This window comes from Pezoporus wallicus, unplaced genomic scaffold (assembly GCF_028554395.1).
Source record: "Pezoporus wallicus isolate ANWC-B61680 ecotype Strahan unplaced genomic scaffold, APGP_CSIRO_Pwel_v1 contig_10300, whole genome shotgun sequence".
Classification (NCBI taxonomy): domain Eukaryota; kingdom Metazoa; phylum Chordata; class Aves; order Psittaciformes; family Psittacidae; genus Pezoporus; species Pezoporus wallicus.
In genome coordinates, this window is record NW_026637926.1 from 21,534 (window position 1) to 31,614 (window position 10,081).

Genomic DNA, 10,081 nt, shown 5'->3' on the forward strand with positions numbered 1-10,081 from the left:
CATGGGAATAACATGGGATAGAAACCATTGAGCCCTATCACCTACATGGAATTAACATGGGATCAACATGGGAAGAACATAGGAATAACATGGGATAGAAACCATTGAGCCCCATCACCTACATGGAATCAACATGGGATTAACATGGGATCGAACCAACTGAGCCCCATCAACTACATGGAATCAACATGGGATTAACATGGGATCAACATGGGACTAACACGGGCTCGAACCCCCCAGCCCCATCTCCTCCATGGCGCCACCACCCGCACCCAACCTCGCGTCCTTCACATGTCCTTAGCGTGTCCTTAGCGTGTCCTAAATGTGTTGCAAGCGCGGCGCCAACGCCACCAGCAGCTGAGCCAGGTGCCGGGCCCCGGCCTGCGCCGCCTCCAGCACCTCCTCGTGACCCATGGCCTTAGCGTGTTCTCCCGTGGCCTTAGCGTGTTCTCCCGTGTTCTTAGCGTGTTCCGGCTCTTCCTCCTCTTCCTCTTCCTCTCTTGCAGCCGCGTTGGTGATGAGCGACAGCCCCAGCACCCGCAGGCCGCAGTGGCGCGCCGCCGCCGCCTCCGCCACCGTGCTCATGCCTGCGGGCGGTGACACGCTAAGGACATGCTAAGGACATGCTAAGCGCACGCGAAGGGGACAAACGGCACTTCCAAGGGGGTTGAAAGGCGGGGAAAGGGACTTAAAGGGACGGAATGAGGGCTTAGCGTGTTCTTAGCGTGTTGAAGGGGTTAGTGTGCTTGTCACGTGACCATAGCGTGTTTGTCGCCTTAGCATGGCCTTTGCGTGTTTAAGGCCCTGTAAGCTGCCCTTAGCATGTTTGCCCCCATCCTTAGCGTGTCCTTAACATGTTTGTCCCCCCTTTAGCATGTCCTTAGCATGTTTGTCCCCCTTAGCATGTTTACCCCCCCTTTAGCATGTCCTTAACGTGTCCTTAGCATGTCCTTTACGTGTTTACTCCCATACCCCCTCTTAGCATGTCCTTAGCGTGTTTGTCCCCCCTTTAGCATGTCCTTAGCATGTTTGTCCCCCCTTAGCGTGTCCTTAACATGTTTGTCCCTTCCTTAGCATGACCTTAGCATGTTTGCCCCCCTTTAGCATGTCCTTAACATGTTTGTCCCCCCTTAGCATGTCCTTAGCATGTTTACCCCCCCTTTAGCATGTCCTTAGCATGTTTACCCCCCCTTTAGCATGTCCTTAACGTGTCCTTAGCATGTTCACCCCCCCCCAGCACTCACCGACCGCGTCCCCCCCGAGCATGCGCAGTAGCGCGCACTCGGCGGGGGTCTCGTAGCAGGGCCCCCCCACGCCGCAGTAGACGCCGGAGCGCGCGCGCAGAGGGGGCGGGGCCACCGCCAGAGCGAGGCGCCGGAGGGCGGGGTCGTAGGCGCCGGCCATCACCGGGAAGCGGGGGCCGAACCTGGCCCCAAAAAATGCCCTTTTTCACCCCCAAATCGATCTTTTTCACCCTTTTTTACCCCAAAATCGGGCTTTTTCACCCCAAAATCGATCTTTTTCACCCTTTTTCACCCCAAAATCCGCCTTTTTGACCCTTTTTCACCCCAAAATCGGCCTTTTTCACCCCAAAATCGATCTTTTTCACCCTTTTTTACCCCAAAATCGGGCTTTTTCACCCCAAAATCGATCTTTTTCACCCTTTTTTACCCCAAAATCGATCTTTTTCACCCTTTTTTACCCCAAAATCGACCTTTTTCGCCCCAAAATCAACATTTTCTACCCTTTTTCACCCCAAAATCGGCCTTTTTGACCCTTTTTCACCCCAAAATCGACCTTTTTCAACCCAAAATCGATCCTTTTCACCCTAATTTACCCCCAAATTGATCTTTTTGACCCTTTTTTTTCCCCAAAATCTGCCTTTTTCGCCCCAAAATCAACATTTTCTTCTATTTTTCACCCCAAAATCGATCTTTTTGACCCTTCTTCACCCCAAAATCGACCTTTTTCGCCCCAAAATCGGCCTTTTTCACCCCAAAATCGATCTTTTTCACCCTTTTTTACCCCAAAATCGGGCTTTTTCACCCCAAAATCGATCTTTTTCACCCTTTTTCACCCCAAAATCGGGCTTTTTCACCCCAAAATCGATCTTTTTCACCCTTTTTCACCCCAAAATCCGCCTTTTTGACCCTTTTTCACCCCAAAATCGGCCTTTTTCACCCCAAAATCGATCTTTTTCACCCTTTTTTACCCCAAAATCGATCTTTTTCACCCTTTTTCACCCCAAAATCGGCCTTTTTCACCCCAAAATCGATCTTTTTCACCCTTTTTTACCCCAAAATCGGGCTTTTTCACCCCAAAATCGATCTTTTTCACCCTTTTTTACCCCAAAATCGATCTTTTTCACCCTTTTTTACCCCAAAATCGACCTTTTTCGCCCCAAAATCAACATTTTCTACCCTTTTTCACCCCAAAATCGGCCTTTTTGACCCTTTTTCACCCCAAAATCGACCTTTTTCAACCCAAAATCGATCCTTTTCACCCTTTTTTACCCCCAAATTGATCTTTTTGACCCTTTTTTCCCCAAAATCTGCCTTTTTCGCCCCAAAATCAACATTTTCTACTATTTTTCACCCCAAAATCGATCTTTTTGACCCTTCTTCACCCCAAAATCGACCTTTTTCGCCCCAAAATCGGCCTTTTTCAACCCAAAATCGATCTTTTTGACCCTTTTTTTCACCAAAATCGGCCTTTTTCACCCCAAAATCGATCTTTTTCACCCTTTGTTACCCCAAAATCGATCTTTTGGACCCTATTTTCCCCCAAAATCGGCCTTTTTCGCCCCAAAATCAACATTTTCTACCCTTTTTCACCCCAAAATCGATCTTTTTGACCCTTTTTCTCCCCAAAATCGACCTTTTTTACCCCAAAAGCGGCCTTTTTCACCCCAAAATTGATCTTTTTGACCCTTTTTTACCCCAAAATTGAACTCTTTCACCCTTTTTTTCACCAAAATCGGCCTTTTTCACCCCAAAATCGATCTTTTTCACCCTTTTTTACCCCAAAATCCGCCTTTTTCACCCCAAAATCGATCTTTTTCACCCTTTTTTCCCCAAAATCTGCCTTTTTCACCCCAAAATCGATCTTTTTCACCCTTTTTTCCCCAAAATCTGCCTTTTTCACCCCAAAATTGATCTTTTTCACCCTTTTTTACCCCAAAATCGGCCTTTTTCACCCCAAAATCGATCTTTTTCACCCTTTTTTACCCCAAAATCCGCCTTTTTGACCCTTTTTTACCCCAAAATCGGCCTTTTTCACCCCAAAATCGATCTTTTTCACCCTTTTTCACCCCAAAATCCGCCTTTTTGACCCTTTTTCACCCCAAAATCGGCCTTTTTCACCCCCAAATCGATCTTTTTCACCCTTTTTTACCCCAAAATCGGGCTTTTTCACCCCAAAATCGATCTTTTTCACCCTTTTTTACCCCAAAATCCGCCTTTTTCACCCCAAAATCGATCTTTTTCACCCTTTTTTCCCCAAAATCGGCCTTTTTCACCCCAAAATTGATCTTTTTGACCCTTTTTTACCCCAAAATTGATCTTTTTCACCCTTTTTCACCCCAAAATTGAACTTTTTGACCCTTTTTTTACCCCAAAATCGGCCTTTTTCGCCCCAAAATCAACTTTTTCTACCCCCCCCGTGTTTTCCCGCCACCGCTCCTATATTTCCCGCGCTCCCACTCCAATTTCCCGCCACCACCCCCATATTTCCCGCCACAATCCCACCTTTTCCCGCCACCCCCTGAATTTCCCGCCACAACCCCATCTTTTCCCGCCACCACCCCCATTTCCCGCCACTTCCTATTTCCCACCACCACCCCCCATTTCCCGCACTCCCTCCCCATTTCCCGCCACCCCCTCCAATTTCCCGCCACAACCCCACCTTTTCCCGCCAATTCCCCTATATTTCCCGCCACCCCCCAATTTCCCACCACTTCCTCTACATTTCCCACCACCACCCCCCATTTCCCGCACTCCCTCCCCAGTTTCCCGCCACTTCCCTTGTATTTCCCGCCACCCCTACATTTCCCGCCACCACCCCCCATTTCCCACACTCCCACCCCAATTTCCCGCCACCACCCCTATATTTCCCGCCCCCCCCGGGCTGTTTTCCCGCCACATCCCCATCTTTTCCCGCACTCCCTCCCCCCCCCATGTTTTCCCTCCACCTCCTCTATATTTCCCGCCACCCCCCAATTTCCCGCCACTTCCTCTACATTTCCCGCCAACGCCCTCCAATTTCCCGCACTCCCACCCCATTTCCCGCCACTTCCTCTATATTTCCTGCCCCCCCCCCCTTCCCCGCCCCCCCCACCCCCCCATATTTTCCTGCCCCCCCCCCCATGTTTTCCCTCCACTTCCTCTATATTTCCCGCCACCCCCCCTACATTTCCCGCCACCACCCCCCATTTCCCACACTCCCACCCCAATTTCCCGCCACTTCCCCTATATTTCCCGCCACCACCCCTCTATTCCCCCCCCCCCGGCTGTTTTCCCACCACAACCCCATCTTTTCCCACCCCCACCCCCCATTTCCCGCACTCCCTCCCCATTCCCCCCCATTGTGTTTTCCCGCCAATTCCTCTATATTTCCCGCCACCCCCCAATTTCCCGCCATCACCCCCCATTTCCCGCACTCCCTCCCCATTTCCCGACCCCCCCCAATTTCCCGCCACTTCCTCTATATTTCCCGCCACTTCCCCTATATTTCCCACCACCACCCCCCATTTCCCGCACTCCCTCCCCATTCCCCCCCATTGTTTTCCCGCCACTTCCTCTATATTTCCCGCCACCTCCCCTATATTTCCCGCCACCACCACCCATTTCCCGCACTCCCTCCCCATTTCCCGCCAACCCCGGGTGTTTTCCCGCCATCCCCCCCAATTTCCCGCCACTTCCTCTATATTTCCCACCACCACCCCCCATTTCCCGCCACGCCCCCAATTTCCCACCCCCCCCGTATTTTCCCACCACCCCTCCTACATTTCCCGCCACAACTCCATCTTTTCCCGCCAACACCCCCCATTTCCCGCACTCCCTCCCAATTTCCCGCCAACCCCGGGTGTTTTCCCGCCAGCCCCCCAATTTCCCGCCACTTCCTCTACATTTCCCGCCACCCCCCCAATTTCCCGCACTCCCACCCCAATTTCCCGCTTTTCCTCTATATTTCCCGCCACTCCCCCCCATTTCCCACCCCCCCCACGCAATTTCCCGCCAAAACCATCTGTTTTCCCGCCACCTGGGGTCATTGGGTCCCGCCATGGGGCTCTTTCCCGCCATGCCGGGCACGTCGATGTGGTCCCTGAGCACCAGGAGCTGCCCCGGCTCCAGCCCCACACGAAGGCTCCCGGCGGCGTTGGTGAGGACCACGGTGTGGGCCCCGAGCAGGGCCAGAGTGCGCACCGGCAGCGCCACCTGCAGGTAAGGGGGAGCTATGGGGCTGGAGGGTGGAGCTATGGGGCTGGAGGGTGGAGCTATGGGGCTGGAGGGTGGATCTATGGGGATGGAGGGTGGATCTATGGGGATGGGAATGGGATCTATGGGGCTGGAGGGTGGATCTATGGGGAAGGAGCTTGGATCTATAGGGCTGGAGGTTGGATCTATGGGGCTGGGATTGAATCTATGGGGCTGGGAATGGGAGCTATGGGGCTGGAGGGTGGATCTATGGGGCTGGAGGTTGGATCTATGGGGCTGGAGGGTGGAGCTATGGGGCTGGAGGGTGGAGCTATGGGGCTGGAGGGTGGATCTATGGGGATGGAGGGTGGATCTATGGGGATGGAGGTTGGATCTATGGGGATGGAGGGTGGAGCTATGGGGCTGGAGGGTGGATCTATGGGGCTGGGAATGGGAGCTATGGGGCTGAGAGATGAATCTATGGGGCTGAGACATGAATCTATGGGGCTGGAGATTGATTCTATGGGGCTGGAGGGTGGATCTATGGGGCTGGAGGTTGGATCTATGGGGCTGGAGGGTGGATCTATGGGGATGGAGGTTGGATCTATGGGGATGGAGGTTGGATCTATGGGGCTGGAGGTTGGATCTATGGGGATGGAGGGTGGAGCTATGGGGCTGGAGGGTGGATCTATGGGGCTGGGAATGGGAGCTATGGGGCTGAGAGATGAATCTATGGGGCTGAGACATGAATCTATGGGGCTGGAGATTGATTCTATGGGGCTGGAGGGTGGATCTATGGGGCTGGAGGTTGGATCTATGGGGCTGGAGGGTGGATCTATGGGGATGGAGGTTGGATCTATGGGGATGGAGGTTGGATCTATGGGGCTGGAGGGTGGAGCTATGGGGCTGGAGGGTGGATCTATGGGGCTGGAGGTTGGATCTATGGGGCTGGGAATGGGAGCTATGGGGCTGAGAGATGAATCTATGGGGCTGAGACATGAATCTATGGGGCTGGAGATTGATTCTATGGGGCTGGAGGGTGGATCTATGGGGCTGGAGGTTGGATCTATGGGGCTGAGATTGATTCTATGGGGATGGGAATGGGATCTATGGGGCTGGAGGTTGGATCTATGGGGCTGGAGGTTGGATCTATGGGGATGGAGGTTGAATCTATGGGGCTGGGATTGAATCTATGGGGCTGGAGGTTGGATCTATGGGGCTGGAGGTTGGATCTATGGGGATGGAGGTTGGATCTATGGGGATGGGAATGGGATCTATGGGGCTGGAGGGTGGATCTATGGGGCTGGGAATGGGAGCTATGGGGCTGAGAGATGAATCTATGGGGCTGAGACATGAATCTATGGGGCTGGAGATTGATTCTATGGGGCTGGAGGGTGGATCTATGGGGCTGGAGGTTGGATCTATGGGGCTGGAGGTTGGATCTATGGGGCTGGAGGGTGGATCTATGGGGATGGAGGGTGGATCTATGGGGCTGGGAATGGCAGCTATGGGGCTGAGAGATGAATCTATGGGGCTGAGAGATGAATCTATGGGGCTGGGAATGGGATCTATGGGGCTGGAATGGGATCTATGGGGAGGACCACGGTGTGGGCCCCGAGCAGGGCCAGAGTGCGCACCGGCAGCGCCACCTGCAGGTAAGGGGGAGCTATGGGGCTGGAGGGTGGAGCTATGGGGATGGAGGTTGGATCTATGGGGATGGAGGTTGGATCTATGGGGCTGGGATTGATTCTATGGGGCTGGGAATGGGGTCTATGGGGCTGAGATTGATTCTATGGGGCTGAGATTGATTCTATGGGGATGGGAATGGGATCTATGGGGCTGGAGGTTGGATCTATGGGGCTGGGAATGGGAGCTATGGGGAGGACCACGGTGTGGGCCCCGAGCAGGGCCAGAGTGCGCACCGGCAGCGCCACCTGCAGGTAAGGGGGAGCTATGGGGCTGGAGGGTGGAGCTATGGGGCTGGAGGGTGGAGCTATGGGGCTGGAGGGTGGAGCTATGGGGCTGAGACATGAATCTATGGGGCTGGAGATTGATTCTATGGGGCTGGGAATGGGATCTATGGGGCTGGAGGGTGGATCTATGGGGCTGAGATTGATTCTATGGGGATGGGAATGGGATCTATGGGGCTGGAGGTTGGATCTATGGGGATGGAGGTTGGATCTATGGGGCTGGAGGGTGGAGCTATGGGGATGGAGGTTGGATCTATGGGGATGGAGGTTGGATCTATGGGGCTGGAGGGTGGATCTATGGGGCTGGGAATGGGAGCTATGGGGCTGAGAGATGAATCTATGGGGCTGAGACATGAATCTATGGGGCTGGAGATTGATTCTATGGGGCTGGAGGGTGGATCTATGGGGCTGGAGGGTGGATCTATGGGGATGGAGGGTGGATCTATGGGGCTGGGAATGGCAGCTATGGGGCTGAGAGATGAATCTATGGGGCTGAGAGATGAATCTATGGGGCTGGGAATGGGATCTATGGGGCTGGAATGGGATCTATGGGGAGGACCACGGTGTGGGCCCCGAGCAGGGCCAGAGTGCGCACCGGCAGCGCCACCTGCAGGTAAGGGGGAGCTATGGGGCTGGAGGGTGGAGCTATGGGGCTGGAGGGTGGAGCTATGGGGCTGGAGGGTGGAGCTATGGGGCTGGAGGGTGGAGCTATGGGGCTGGAGGTTGGATCTATGGGGCTGGAGGTTGGATCTATGGGGCTGGGAATGGGAGCTATGGGGCTGAGAGATGAATCTATGGGGCTGAGACATGAATCTATGGGGCTGGAGATTGATTCTATGGGGCTGGAGGGTGGATCTATGGGGCTGGAGGTTGGATCTATGGGGCTGAGATTGATTCTATGGGGATGGGAATGGGATCTATGGGGCTGGAGGTTGGATCTATGGGGCTGGAGGTTGGATCTATGGGGATGGAGGTTGAATCTATGGGGCTGGAGATTGAATCTATGGGGCTGGGATTGAATCTATGGGGCTGGAGGTTGGATCTATGGGGATGGGAATGGGATCTATGGGGCTGGAGGGTGGATCTATGGGGCTGGGAATGGGAGCTATGGGGCTGAGAGATGAATCTATGGGGCTGAGACATGAATCTATGGGGCGGGAGATTGATTCTATGGGGCTGGGAATGGGATCTATGGGGCTGGAGGTTGGATCTATGGGACTGGAGGTGGGATCTATGGGGCGGGAGGTGGGATCTATGGGGCTGGAGGTGGGATCTATGGGGCTGGAGGTGGGATCTATGGGGCTGGAGCTTGGATCTATGGGGCTGGAGCTTGGATCTATGGGGCTGGAGCTTGGATCTATGGGGTTGGGATTGATTCTATGGGGCTGGAGATTGAATCTATGGGGCTGGGATTGATTCTATGGGGCTGGAGGTTGGATCTATGGGGCTGGAGATTGGATCTATGGGGTTGGGATTGATTCTATGGGGCTGGAGATTGAATCTATGGGGCTGGAGATTGATTCTATGGGGCTGGGATTGATTCTATGGGGCTGGAGGTTGGATCTATGGGGCTGGAGGCTGGATCTATGGGGCTGGGAATGGGATCTTTGGGGCTGAGGAATGAATTTATGGGGGTGGGAATGAGATCTATGGGCCTGAAAAATAAATCTATGGGGCAGGACCCACATCTATGGGGCTGGGACCTGAATCTATGGGGCAGGACCCACATCTATGGGGCTGGGACCTGAATCTATGGGGCAGGACCCACATCTATGGGGCTGGGACCTGAATCTATGGGGCTGGGACCCGAATCTATGGGGCTGGGACCCACATCTATGTGGCAGGACTCCCATCTATGGGGCTGGAACCTGAATCTATGGGGCTGGGACCCGAATCTATGTGGCAGGACTCCCATCTATGGGGCTGGAACCTGAACCTATGGGGCAGGGACCCGAATCTATGGGGCAGGACCCACATCTATTTGGCTCGGACCCTAATCTATGGGGCTCGGACCTGAATCTATGGGGCTGGGACCCAGATCTATGGGGCAGGACCCACATCTATTTGGCTCAGACCCTAATCTATGGGGCTGGGACCCACACCTATAGGGCAGGACCCACATCTATGGGGCTGGACCCCCAAGTGTGGGGCTGGGACCCACATCTATGGGGCTGGACCCAAATCTATGGGGCTGGGACCCCCATCTATGGGGCAGGACCCACATCTATGGGGCTGGACCCCCAAGTGTGGGGCTGGGACCCCCATCTATGGGGCTGGGACCCCCATCTATGGGGCAGGACCCACATCTATGGGGCTGGACCCCCAAGTGTGGGGCTCACCTGGGCGGGGCTGTAGCCCTCATAGAGGTGGAAGCGGCCCTGCAGCACCGCACAGGGGCAGCCCCCCAGGGTCCCCACCAGGAGGCGCCCGGCGTGGCCTTGAACTGAGGGGGGGGGGGTCAGACCCATAGAGACCCATAGAGACCCATAGAGACCCATAGAAACCCCATAGAGATCCATAGAGACCCATAGGGACCCCATAGAGACCCATAGAAACCCACAGAGACCCCATAGAGACCCATAGAGACCCAATAGAGCCCCATAGAAGCCCCACTGACCCACACAGCCACTTCACAGAGCGCCATAGGGCTGCATAGACCCCCATGGAACCCCATAGAGACCCCATAGACCCCACAAA

General features: G+C 54.5%; 1 protein-coding gene across 2 annotated transcripts; it reads right to left on the bottom strand.

Annotated features, from left to right (window-relative positions):
* Nucleotides 1-290: 290 nt before the first annotated feature.
* Nucleotides 291-9,874, bottom strand: LOC130598656 (purine nucleoside phosphorylase-like). Of its 2 annotated transcripts, XM_057408301.1 has the most exons (4): nt 9,724-9,874; nt 5,260-5,435; nt 1,245-1,426; nt 291-587 (listed from the first exon to the last, which is right to left on the bottom strand). In XM_057408301.1, the coding sequence occupies exons 1-4, from the start codon at nt 9,850-9,852 to the stop codon at nt 319-321; spliced, it is 756 nt and encodes a 251-aa protein (XP_057264284.1). In that variant the 5' UTR covers nt 9,853-9,874; the 3' UTR covers nt 291-318. The 2 variants fall into 2 exon arrangements, 1 of the variants encoding a protein (XP_057264284.1); XR_008972047.1 differs by lacking the exons at nt 291-587; nt 1,245-1,426; nt 5,260-5,435 and adding an exon at nt 7,939-7,991 and having other exon boundaries at nt 9,724-9,841.
* Between the last annotated feature and the right edge of the window lie 207 nt (nt 9,875-10,081).